We start from the raw sequence: 13,762 nt of genomic DNA on the forward strand, positions 1-13,762 counted from the left end.
AAAAAAACGGCAAATCAAAAATTCCCGAATAAATTAAACGCAATCCTCTATAAATGCAACTAATATCCTTGAATAGCTTCTGCTGGCAGTACCAGAAAAAAAAAGATAAATCTCCAAATAATAATCAAAAAGGGAAATTTTTACCTCAAAACAGGAGCAAAAATTTATTTAGTAACAGTCAAGAAAAAAAGTGGCAACCTACTGAATGGTTTTATTCATACTACAGTAGAACCTCAAGCAACCAAGCTTCGATTAACCGAGGTTTCTGTTAACTGAGCCGATAATGAAGTCTAATTTTTAAAAAGAATTTTAATTTAACATTAAGTGAAGAGTTTTAAATGTGAAAATAAGAATATTTTCTTGAAGTTTGCTTCTTTAAATGCATTTTTCAATATTTCACTTGGCATTGTAAAAAATAAAAAACTTTTCTTTTTAAACTTACTACAAGTAATTTTCTATTTTAGTTTTTTTAATTGTAAAACATTGCTTTTTTCATGATCATTTTTATCGTTTAAAAATATTCTATTGTATTTCAATTAATACTTCTTAAAAATTTGAGCAACAAAGAGATCCCTTTTCCAGTTATATAAAGTTGATTTATAATTTTTTCTGCCTTTTTTTTCAATATAGGAAGTTTTTACACATACATGTTTTAATTAAATTACAATTAATACATTACTAAACTTTAAACTTTCTTAATGAATGATTTTATGTTTTAAAAATCAAGATTTTGTAGTTTGTGAGCATGAAAGAAATGTTCCAAATTTTGAATGTTTTATGCCCCCCCCCCCTTTTTTTTCTTAAAGCATACTTGATGAATGTTCTCACCTTTTTTATATGTTTGTTAAAATTAGGTTATCAATTCATCATATTTTTTTTTTTTTTTGAAACTAATATTAATTTACATTGCATTCAGTTTGTTTCTGAAATTTATTTTTACCATGCATAGCTTTATGTCAATGCTGCATTTTAACTGCTGCTCGCTTAAAAAAGAAAAAAGGAAAACTGAGTCCTTGGAACTAATTTTTTGAATACTTCATTGACACTTTTGAATCAATTGGAAATAGTTTCTCAGAACTTGTGGTAAATTATTCATATCTATTCCAGCATCAGCATTGTTCTCTTAAGATTGAAAAATTGACAGAAGCAGTAAAAAGAGCGGAACAAACTTTATTAGAAAGTAAGGAGTCGTGGGCTCGTCAAGAAGAAACGCTTCTTGAAGATTCCAAAGCTCTTCGAAAACGAATTGATGATTATGAAACCTGTAATAAGAATCTCCATAACCAATTAGATTTGGTATGTATTATTTTAGTTACACCTTTAACCCGTTCGGGACGGCAGTTCGCAGAATATCGCGCTCCCGCTAAGCCTAATACGCAATTTCGGAAAGTACGCATACATGATATAAGATAAAATGTATACTTTAAGCAGAAATGAAGCCATTATTTAATATGTGATAAAATATATCAAAATTTCAATCATATCAAAAAACTGGATGAAAATAATTGATATTTAACAATAAAAATGCAAAATATATATTTTTTTGCAATAACTAAGTGTACCAAAATTAAACTATATTTTCTACAAAACAGGAAAAATATTTGCACTTAATATTATGAAATACTTGAAGAATATTGTAACAATTAATCTTTTGAAGCTGCATGAAAAATTTCAAAGCACAGATAAATGCGCATGGAGCATTTTACATTCATATGTAGTGTTACGTCTTTTATTCTGCTTTGAGCAAATGACACATCTCCGTCTAAGTTCTTTGCCATGATTTTCGAAAGTAACAACTGTATGAAGAACAAAAATAATTTATAGTTGTTTCAATGTGACACAAAAGATCCATGGATCATTCTTAAATTAAGATATTTTCCTCCTTGGAAAGATAACGTGTTCAGCATGGCTACCAAATGAACACAAAAGTAAAACCCCTTGCTAGAATATCTCCCCTCCAATCCCATTATAAATGGAACTGAAACTAGAAAGAGCCACTTAAAAATGAGTATACATTTCCCTTCTCACTTGCAAGCACATGTTTATATTTTCTTTCACGAAATCCAATAAATCACAGACACTTGACAGACCCCATTCTGACGTCAGACAGAGAAATACTAATGCAGGAGAGCAATCATTTGAACGGAACATGGATAAGGAACATGGATAAGTAACGCCATCTAATAGTAAACATTTCCTTCCAAATCCAAAACGCAGAATAGCATCGTTAGGCCCGCTGCGTACAACTTACCGTAACGCACATATGCGTTTTTAGTCTCTGAAGAACAGGGTTCGTACACTCCGGGAAAACCGGGAATTGTCAGGGAAAATGACACTGTCAAAAATGTCAGGGAAAAGTCAGGGAGTTTTCAAATTTTGTCCTCCAAAAAAATTTTTTCCATTTTTTTTCCCCAAGGAATTAAGTACCATGAGATCTAATCTTCATTTTTATTGTAATTTCACGAAAAAAATCGTAAATTTTTATCTAAACCGACGCAGGCACTTGAAAACTGCAATCGAAAAATGAACGTTTTTTTTCACAACGAAAAATGCGCCAAAAGAGCAAAGATTTTCTTGCATGGAGTCAGTGAGGGGAACGCATTTCTTTCTACTGCCTAAAGTTTTATATGGGTTGACACAACATTCTGTTCGTTTCAGGGTTCGTACGCTCCGGGAAAACCTGGAATTATCAGGGAAAATGAAATAGTCAAAAATGTCAGGGAATTTTCCAAATGTGTCCCAAAAATTTTTCTTTTCCCAATTTTTTCCCAGGGAATTTCGTTTATGAGATCTAATCTTCATTTTTATCGATGTATTTAAAAAAAAATTGTAGCAATTTTAAAGCAATGAAAAAAGTGGCGACCCAAAAAATCTTCAGTAGCCGCCATTTTTGGCTCTCAGTAGTTCCCAAGGGAAAAAAAATCAGGTGAACAGGAATTATGCACAAACTGAACAGGAGAGAAGACAATATACTGCTTCTGAAGCACAACCTGTAGATGGGAGGGTCGATCGGGGAAAATCGTATTTTTTTTTTTTCTTTTTGATCGAAAATCATTTTAGCTACGTGTGAAACGTAGTCGCCATCTTTGGTCATTCACAATATGGAAGTAGATACGATCCTAAAATGCCTAAGTTTCTAAAAACAAAGCAGAATTGGATGTTTTCCTTTATTGAAAACTGATGAAAATAACAAAAAATGGTCTGCAAATTGTTTTTCTATTATTATTATTATTATTTAAAATAATTTTCTTGATAAATGAAAAATTTTGTTTTTAAAACTTTATCTTATCCTCACTGCTTCGGACGCAAATGTGATAAAAACTTTTCAATGAATTGTAGTTTCATCAAGATTTATTATTTTTTAATTGTCTTCATGCTACAAATTAAAAAAGTTATTTCTTATTTTTGGGCATAGCCGCCATATTTGGTCATTCCCAAGATGGAAGTACACAAAACTTTTTAAGTGCCTAAGTTCCCGAAAATGGCATTGGATGTTAACTGCAATGCAAACTATTGAAAACAACACAAATTGTGCCTTTTTTTTCATAACATTTTTTTGTTTTAATTGATTTAGATTCTTATGTGCTAAACACTGACTATTTTGATTTTATTGTAATTTTTTAAGGATTATTAATTATTTATAACTACTTTTATACTTCAAATCCAAAAATCGACTTATTATTTTAAATTTTTCACTTTGTAGCCATATTTGATCGTTTGCACTATGGAAGTAGACTTAAACTTCCAGAAACAGAATTGGATGTTTATATCAATTTGTACTATTGAAATTAACATTAAATGTGCAAAAAGTTATGAATTTTTGAAAATTAACTATTACTTTCTGGAAAAGAAAATTTGAAATTTTAATGTAAGCATCCTTTAATATGTGGAAAAAAAAAAGGATTATTGGCATTGGCCTATGATCGGTGGATGTTGATTTTTGTTACTATGCATTACATGGCCGATTGATGCAACAAGTTAATCATGTTTATACTGAAATTTAGCTTTGCATTTTGCTCAATATGTTTTGTGTAACCTACTAATAAGAAAATAAAAAGAAGTATTGTAAACCAAAAGCAGATGCTAAAAGGTTGCTGCAGGACTACAGCAAACCGCTATAATATTATGCGTGACATCAAAGAAACGCTAAAATAAGTTGAAAGTACTCTGTTTTCAACAAATAGTAAACAAATTAAAACAATTTTGAACAAAATGTTTTAAAAAAACTTAAAATTTTGACAGAGAAAACAAAGGGAAAAAAATTCCAAGTTTTTTTTTTTAAATCTAAGGGGAGAAGTTTCAGTTCTTCTGCATTGCTACTTTAAACAATTTTAATTATTTCGAAAATATTACTATTTAAACTTAAATTTTGAATGAAGCGAGTAACCTGGAATTTTCTAAAAAACAACCTGGAAAAGTCAGGGAACTTTTTTTAACCAAAAATGTATGAACCCTGGAAGAACCACTTAGCGCTGACGCAAAGACGCATCGTTCGTCCCGAATGGGCTAAAGGAACAATCTTTTGATTATAATGCAAGCAAATATAGAAAATGTACACTCACAGGCTCACGCCATGCATGGCTAAATTTGAGGCTGTGCAGATACATTTACTACTAATATACACATCGCCCGGTAATCATAGAAGTTTTAACTCTTTACCTCTAATTTGTTTTAAATTAATGTCACTGTTTGATTTGCTATAATAGTGAGATTTTAATCAGACTTAAAGTATACTCTCTTAAATTATTAATTTGGTTTTATTTTAAGATCATAATTTTATGCATTACTAAAAAGGATTCCTGTTAACCCTTAAACACAAGTTTGCGAAAGTAGTTTAATTTGTGTTGTGATTATTGATTTTCTTTTCCATTCTTACTACACAAAAATAAGCAAATAGTGTACACAAAGAAAAAAGATAATGTTGTTTAAAATATAAAAGAAAATAATGATTGTTTTACAGATGGGTACTCAAATGGCTGCACTGCAATCTAAAAATTGGAATGAAACAACATATTCAAGTGTTCAATCAGATTTGAAGGATACACAGCATCTTCTACAAGTTATTCAGTGAGTTGATTTTCATAATTGGATACATGCAATAAAATTGAAATTATTTGTTTAACAACAGTTCTAGTTACAACCTGTATTATATGCAAATTCATATGTGCAAATGCAATTACTTTTTTTTTCTTCCCCTGATGTTAGTGCGTATAAATGCTTAAAAATGGCAGATATTTAAAATAAGTAAAATTCAAGAGTTGCTCACTAGTTTTTTTATTTAAGAAAACTAAAACCATATATTTTATTCTTCCCAAGGAGTGTTTAATGTGTATCAGCGACCAAGAAGTTTGAGTTGTAAAACTATAATGCCATTCTTCAGACCAGTAATCCCAATTTTTCCTTATATATATCTTTTTAAGCAGTGAAAGTATGTTAGTGAAAAGTTCAATTTTTGGTAATAGAATAGAAGTATTAGATTACAGATGATATGGCGAAAGAAAAAAAGGCACTGGTGGAATTTAAATGCGAAGAATATGTAGTGATTAGTGATGTAAATACTCTTTGCTTTATTTTTGAAGATAAATACCCAAAAAGTTTTTACCTAGGTATTTATTTTTCTATTCATAGAAAATACCCACATTAGTGAATAATATGCTATTACATGTATATCCATGTACAATATATTGAGCGTAAAGAAAAGTTAAATGTTTAAACCTTTCTGCAAAATTTTAAATTTTCTTAAACCTAACAATTTTAATGAGAAAAAAAGTAATTCAAAAGTATGCATTTTTTATAAAATGCTTAGTTTGAATATCAACCTTTTTTTAATAATGATGTATTTCCCGATTTTGAAAAAAAGAACGTTTTTGGTTAATTTAAAAGGAAACAATGATAAGTTTGGTTTTAAAATAAAGAAGATTACTAATGGAAACCAAAATGAAAGATATCAACAGTTCTGGGAAATTATTGCATGAGCAAACCTGTTAAAAAATTCTAAAATAACATATAAAAAGAAAATTAGAAAAATTACATCTAAATTTTACCAGCTATTTTTCTGAAAATTATTTATTTTTTAATTAGTAGCTCTGATTGGGGCAGAAAACATCTGCCATACTATATAGCTTATAATGGTATTAAAATACATTACAGTAAACTCCCGATTATCCGCAGAATTGAGTGGCACAAGTGCCGCGGATAATAAAAATTGCAGATAAACCGCAAAAAGGCAAAAATGAGGGACAAATAAGGTAATAATTGTCCTTCCCCAAAAAGTGTGCTGTATAATACTTTCTGCAAAGTGAAAATGTATATAGTACAGTAAAAATGTTTTGTATTTTGCACAACAGAACTTATCATTAATGTAGAACAAGGGTATGTACGATGAAGGAAGCACAAAAATAAATAAAGAAAGAAAATACAAACAACTGAGTTTCAATTTGCAGTTTTTAGAAAAAAAAAACATCCATTGGTATTTGCTTTTTGCTGCAAAAGTGCATGATTGTTGATTGACTCGCAAGTAATTCGCCCCTCGGATAGTCCACTCGCTGATAATTGGGAGCTTATTGTAATATATTATTGTACCATCACATTTGGAACTAAACATATGACAAAATTATGTGTCTTCCAAAATTTAATTTTAGTTTTAGAATGGAAAATTTTAAGGGGTAGCACATCAAGAAAAATTCTTGCAACTGGAGAAATATTTCAAATACTAACAACTTCTTTGTATTGTTTCAAAGTTAAAGGATTATAAAACATTTTAAAGAAAAACAAAATCCTAAACTTGGATCTTCTTGTGTAAAGATTTTTGAAAATGAAACTATTAATATTGTAATTTTAGTTAATTGCTCTTTCACATTGTAAACTCAGATGTCATCTTTTTTCTTAGATTTTTGAAGAAAGACAAGGAAATAGCCTGTACTCAACATGATGTGGCTCAGTCAGAAAATATACGATTGAAATTGAAAGTAGAACAATTAACAAGTGAGTTAAATGAAACAAAACACGAGTTGAAAGATCTGATGACAAATACACAAGTAAGTTCTATTGTACCAATAATTTTCTTTTTTTTTTTGCTGCCCCTCATGTCTAGTGGTCAGAGGAGTCTGACTGTGATTAGGAGATTCTGAGTTCAAATCCCGGCTCGGGCATGGATGTATTTTCTCTCTCCTGTTCTTGTCCTTCCTGTGTGTGAATGTGTTGCTAAGCTGTGAATGGTTGTCTACCCTATACACAAGTCCCTATCGCATGTGCGTACTTTAAAAGTCAGACTTCATACCAAATTACAGTACAGTTGGAAAAGAGTAGCAGCTCACCCCAGCTCAAACCTCAAATACGATAGTTGAATATAAAAATTCATCCAAAAGAGAAATTGAAAATGAAGATTCTGCAAGTGGCAGAGATAAAGAGATAAAAAACGATAGCAATGCATATAACTCGTAACAAATATTGCAGAAAAGGCAAAAGTTGCCTTCAAAATTGGATGCGAGTACATCAAACTCAAAATCTCGGGAGTGACAGGTAAAATTCCCATAAACAATACAAAAATATTCAGTGAGCATTTAGATAAGTTTATTAGAGTAAAAGACACAATTAAACTAACAAGCATGCAATTCTTAGTCGTAACGACAAAAAAGTATAACATCTGTGAAAAATACCTTCAAGACTAAAGATATTTGTAAAACTGAAGATACCTCAAGAATAATAGATAACTATTTGCCTCTAAGTATATAGTTGAAAATGTAGATACACAAATCAAATATGAGGAAATTGCTGAATACTTGGCAAATGATAGTGTACAAGTTGCTCAAATTAAATAAGAAAGGGTTGAAGGAACCAATAGAACGAAAAAAGATCAAAATAGGCAGAATCACATACATAACAGAAAAAGATATAGAACAACCAAAGGTGCCGCCTGCCATGTCTAGTGGTCGGAGGAGTCTGCGATGGGGAAGTCCCGGGTTCGAATCCCGGCTTGGGCATGTATGTACTTTATCTCTCCTATTCTTGTCCTTCCTTTGTGTGAATGTGTTGTTATGCTGTGAATGGTTGCCTACCCTATAAACGGATCCTTATGGCATGTGTGTACTGTGGAAATCGGACTTCACACCAATTACGGTACAGTTGGATAAGTGAAGCAGCGCACCTCAAGTTGCTAGCCTAGCTGGCACAAGACAACAGCAACATTTTCTTTTTCTTTTTTTCTTTTTTTTTGCGAAAAACTTTATTCCTGTATCCCAGCATTAAGCCTTTTGATAGTCCTCTTGCAGAAATGTTAAAATGTAGTTTTAAACTGATTTCACATCGCTGTACTTCAGTTAACTCCAACAATCCCACCACTAATTTACTTTTATGTTTCCTTCCACTCATAGTGAATAGTGTTAACACTAACATTGAAAGTTTCTAACAGTCTCGTACTGCTTTAAAATGTCCCATCAGGTTTAGAAATTTTTTTTAGTTAGCATCAGAATCATTCTGACAGAAGCTGTCATTTTCGTGTCCCATTTTATAATTTATGAATGTTTTGTAAGTTATTCATATTTTTTTAGCAGTTTAAATACTTTTCAGAATAGAGGTTGACAAGATAATTAAAGTAAAATGTCTATATTTTATTTAGAATATTATCTTTAATGTAAGTTTAAAGTAACTAGATGTTATTCCCTCTTTTGTCCGCAATTACTTTTAAGCCAACAAGTGAAAGTTGTGCATGAAGAAAAATGCAAATGGAACATATTTCGGAATGCTAGGCTCAAAGGACTGAAGTACGTCTTATACAAAAGAAAAGAAGTTCCCAAACAAAAAATCTAAAACAAGTATAACTTGAAAGTAAATGGTGTTCTTACTCAAGTTTGTTGAGGTGTTTTCTTGAAAGTGTTTAGAATTTCTGACAATAGAATCAAAAGAATAAATAAATGTTCTATCCTTCACAAAAGCTCTGTAGATATGAGGGGAAAATCTAGAAGTGGAAATGCTCTTCCAGGTAACCTTTGTGTGACAATACAGCAGCACATTGAGAAAGAGTCGAATCTGCTAGTATTTTTCGATTTTGTCATAATAAAAACTCTTTTTGTACTTAAGTGTATCTGTTACTTACCTTTGATGCCAAAACAGGTAAAATTTAATGGTTTGACTTAATTTTAATAATATTTTTTAAAAAAATAGGGGGCTCTGCCTCCTGCTCGCTTACGCTCACCAACCCCCGAAGATTGCTTCGCAATCTTATTTCATTCGCAAATATTTAAATCGTCGATTAGAAAGAAATGGATTAAAAACGCATTATGAGCTCCCTTTGGATCAAAAAGCACCCCTTCCCCGGGTTTCAAAATAACTTGTACCGACTTACAGAGCTGAAAAGGCTAAGGGGCTCCTGAGTATTGCAAAACAGCAGTTTTGTACGTTTGAAAAGCTTTCATATTCGTGGTCTCTAGTAATATATTTTGCTCTTTAGCTCGGGGCTTGAATTGAGTTGAGCCTAAGATCTTCCGTTAAAATCGAAACCCTTAAAGTTTGTGAATAAGAAAGAAGAAACATGTGAATCAAAAAGACATAACTATGGCAAAGCCAAATAAAACATCAATAATTTTAATGGAGATGAGATTATTCAAACTTGATTTTTAACGGATTGTAACTTTTTTCCCTTTGGAGATAGAGGCTTAGTTTTTCGACCATAGGTTGAGTTAGATCTGGAGTAAAAAAATACGGTCTTTCCAGTGGAGTCAAAAAAGAAAACTGCGGGGCAGTTCCTTTGCTTTTTACTGATAGATTCAATGAAGAAAGGAGTGCCTAAATTTTAGCTAAAGCTAAAAAATTTTGAGCTAAAAACGCAAATAACTCCCGTCGTATTTAAATTGGAGCATTGAAGTGAATTGCGTAGAACACAGAAAATTCCACCCTTTCCAACGATACATAATATCAATATATGCAAGTAATTTTTCGCCCTTTTAATAGGCAATAATAGCCAATTTACGCGAGGTTTGAGCTTAAAAAATGAATTACAAAAAAAAAATATAATTTGAATTTAAAAAAATAAAATCCCAGGTGCACACCCCCGGCATGGGCGCCCATATGCAAAATTGTAAGGGGGGCTCAGATATTTTAACCATGGTTTAGCTTGATATTTTCCCCATGAAAACCAATTTCAGGACAGATTAGAGTCATTAAAATTGGACATTTTTAATTACTTATTCATTAATGGTTGGAAAAGAAATATTTTTACATTTTTGCGAGGAAAAAAATATTAAAAACAAGGAAGTCCTAATTTCTAAGGGGGGGCTCGAGCCCCCCTTTGCCCCCTATATGGGTGCCCTTGACCCCCGGGGCTTGAAGTAATTTTGTACAAAATTTCAAGGCTATAGGTGCTATAGGGTCTCCTGGACGCAAGCTCGCCACAGACGTCCTTTCAGAATTTCTTCGAAACCTTACTTTTATTTACTATACAGAGATAACTTTAGATTCTCATTTATTGCAGAAAACACCTAAGTGCAATTTTTTCAAAAATTTATAACCCAAAAACTTAAAGGAAAAAAAATTAAAAAAACAGATTACCCAATAACATGTTTTTGATTTTTTAAAAAAAAATATTTGAAGGAGACTATAAACCTATACTTAAGCTGCAAAACAGTTTTTTTTTTTTTTTTTTTTTAGTTTTCTGAAAGTTGAAAAATGCGCACTTAGGTGGTTTCCATAATAAACGATTTAATTGATTCTGAGAGAAGTTGGGGAAATGCATGCATTATAATTTTAACAGTGTAGTTGACAGCAAGATTTTGAAAAATGTTCAATTGGATAAACCGACCAGTGAACGAACATCTAAGTGCAATTTTATTTTCAAGATGTCATAAGATCATTAAAAACTAGCATTTGGTACATGACAGTAAAAACATTTAAGTTGCTATATGTAGTTATTAAAAAAAAGAAAGCAAATGCTTTTATGGTTCTGTAATGTTTTTGGGAGTTTGAAATGGGGGGAAAAAATCAACAAACATAATGTTCTGGCTGGTTTGTTTTTGAAAATGTACAGAAGCAAGTTACTTTTGAAAATTCAGCTTCTAAAAATCTTTTAAAACTTTTTTTAAAAATGTATATAAATAATAGTTGACTAGCTGTTTATTAGAGATGAGACGGGAAAAGCTCGGGCTCAAGCATAGATATTCAATCGACAATCTCCATACAAATTCAAAGCAAATAAACATTTTCCTACTGTGAGAAAATGAAAGGATCATTTAAATCCGTTCAATCAATGTCAAATTTATCCCCCCCCCCCGCCCCTCCCAAAATAGAAAAAATTAACGCTTATTTATAGTTTTTTTTTTTTTTTTTGAGACTACTTTTGCAATATGTCATACAGTAATGCATTTGAAGTGGAGCATTTTAAGGAAATTTAGAAACTTCTGTTAATGAAGAACATTTGACGTAACATTTTTCATTAACAGAGAGATCATATCAGAATGTAGAAGGCTCAGTTTTTGATACAAGAAAGTTTAATTTGGGCTCGGGCGGGCTCAGATTTTTTTCCGAGACAATATCACTTGGGCACGGGAGGGCCCGGGCTATCATAAATGAGCCCGAACTCATCTCTACTGTTTATTCACTGGTCAATATGCCCTATGTCTATGTAAGTTTTAAAAAATACAGTATTTAGTAAAAAATAGAACTTATCAATCTGAAAAGTAGGTGCACAATTGTGTATATATGCGACTTAAACTTATCAGTTTGTGTGATGTAATTATTATTAGAATAATTTTACATAATGGTTCAGTGGTCCACGCTACACATTGATACATATCTTAACAATTTAGCAATTGTTTACGTACTCAATAATGCGTAGATTTAAATTTTGTCATCCTTAAGATTTCCATGTGTTTCCTTTCTGTCTGCTTGCTTAGAACATCTACTCCGCAGGAAGTGCCTCAATGGGATCACTTTAAATAGAAGCCACTTACTGTATTTGAAAAATGTGCTGGAAAAAGTATAAAATCTTAATTTCTATTTCCAGCACAAATTAGTTTTAATATGCTTATAACTGCTAAGAAAAAATAAATAAATAATAAAGGATTTGTTGCAAATTGTTTTCATTTTCCTCTATGATGCTTATTTTGTTCTTTCCTTGTCATACACCTAAGATGATAGATACGCATTTTTGAAAAAATTTTATTTATACAATGATTTATATACCTTAAACTTCTTTTCCTCCCAATTTTCATGAAGGTGTATATTTAAAACTAACTAATTTTTAGTTTTTAAGGTTTTGAGGTTCTAGAAAAAAAAAAGTCAGTGTAGTTTGATTTCTGGGAGGGGGAAAATGGTTGGTTTGTTCCTTTCTATGGTCAAAAACGAGCTGATGTGTGCATCACATGACTTCCTTTTACTCCAATTTAATGTCATTTCCCCATTATTCGCTATTTTAATGTGATTCAATATTTATTCTCTAAATATCACCAACAATGGCCAAATTGAAACCAAAAAAAAAAAAAAACTCCGCCAAATTTGTCGCCAAGTTGGCGACAAAACTTGGCGACCAAAAGACTGGCGATATATAGCCAAGTGTCCGACAAATTATAACGCCACTTGAGTTTACATCGAAATTAACAATGATTTCCCCCCAAAAAGGTGCAAAAGACCCCCTTAGGAACATCCGAAAGCAACCAAAAGGGGAGGTGCACAACTAGACCCCACTACGAGTCTATGTACCAAATTTCAACTTTCTAGGACATACCATTTTTGAGTTATGCGAGATACATACGCACATACGCACATATGCACATACACACATACGCACATACATACAGACGTCACGAGAAAAGTCGTTGTAATTACCTCGGTGATGGTCAAAATGGATATTTCGCGTGTCTATACATTCTTAGGCACTTTTCCGCATGTGGTCGAATCGAAAAAAAAACTCAACATTCATTTGGGGGTGAGCAAAATGGAAATTAAGGGCGATTTTTGAGTGAAAATTTTTTCGCGAATACAATACTTCCTTTTTTGTAAAAGGAAGTAAAAAGGGAAAATTTTGGAGTTTCTAGAAGGTAAGTCCCCACATCCCCCTTTGGATACACCACTACTTATTCATTTGATTTTATCCGGATAATCAACAAGTTATTAATTTTGTTGTTAGTAATTTATTTTCTTTTTTAATAGGCTAAGGCTGCAAGTGATGCTCAACATAGTGAACTATTGAAAAAAATAGAAATGATGAATTTGCTAAGTGAAAGCAACAATATGTTAAGAATGGAAAAAGACTCCTTGTTAGAAGCAAAAGCCAAATTAGAAGCCAGGGTAACTATTTTGACTTTCTATTTTATCCTTTGTAGCATTGAAGTGTGCGAAGGGTTTTCAAAAATGAAGTTTGTACAAGCTCTTATTTTTTTATTGTTATTATTGTTGTTGCATATAGTCTGTGTTCTGTAAGAATTTGGTCAATATACTGTTAGTCTTCATGTTTGTATCTTTTGTAACAAGCACTCTTGTAAGGAATATGCAACTTTCTGTAAAAAAGTGCCTTTTCAATATTATGTACTACTATTAATAGTTATTGTGAACTTATACCATTAAATGAACCCAATAATGAGTTTCGCTATCCATTAAAAGTCATACTGCTAAAATTGTATCAGTGTTTCAAATCCCATATTTATTTATTTTTAAAAAAGGATTCATTGGCCTTGGTATTGAATATTTTGTGAAATTAGAAATTCTTTTATAACATTAGTTGTACTTAGCTATGATTACAAGTTTTTAAACTCTGTTTCCAATTCAAAATAGT

General features: G+C 31.5%; 1 protein-coding gene across 1 annotated transcript in view; it reads left to right on the forward strand.

The window, feature by feature from the left end:
- LOC129227242 (nucleoprotein TPR-like) overlaps positions 1 to 13,762 on the forward strand; it is a 128,765-nt gene that overhangs the window by 46,493 nt on the left and 68,510 nt on the right. The window contains exons 28-31 of the mRNA XM_054861755.1: positions 1,108 to 1,296; positions 4,961 to 5,067; positions 6,890 to 7,037; positions 13,141 to 13,278. Coding sequence (XP_054717730.1) covers positions 1,108 to 1,296; positions 4,961 to 5,067; positions 6,890 to 7,037; positions 13,141 to 13,278 — 582 coding nt within the window. The remainder of the gene's footprint in view (positions 1 to 1,107; positions 1,297 to 4,960; positions 5,068 to 6,889; positions 7,038 to 13,140; positions 13,279 to 13,762) is intronic.

The sequence above is a fragment of the Uloborus diversus genome, chromosome 8, assembly GCF_026930045.1.
Source record: "Uloborus diversus isolate 005 chromosome 8, Udiv.v.3.1, whole genome shotgun sequence".
In the NCBI taxonomy this organism is placed as follows: domain Eukaryota; kingdom Metazoa; phylum Arthropoda; class Arachnida; order Araneae; family Uloboridae; genus Uloborus; species Uloborus diversus.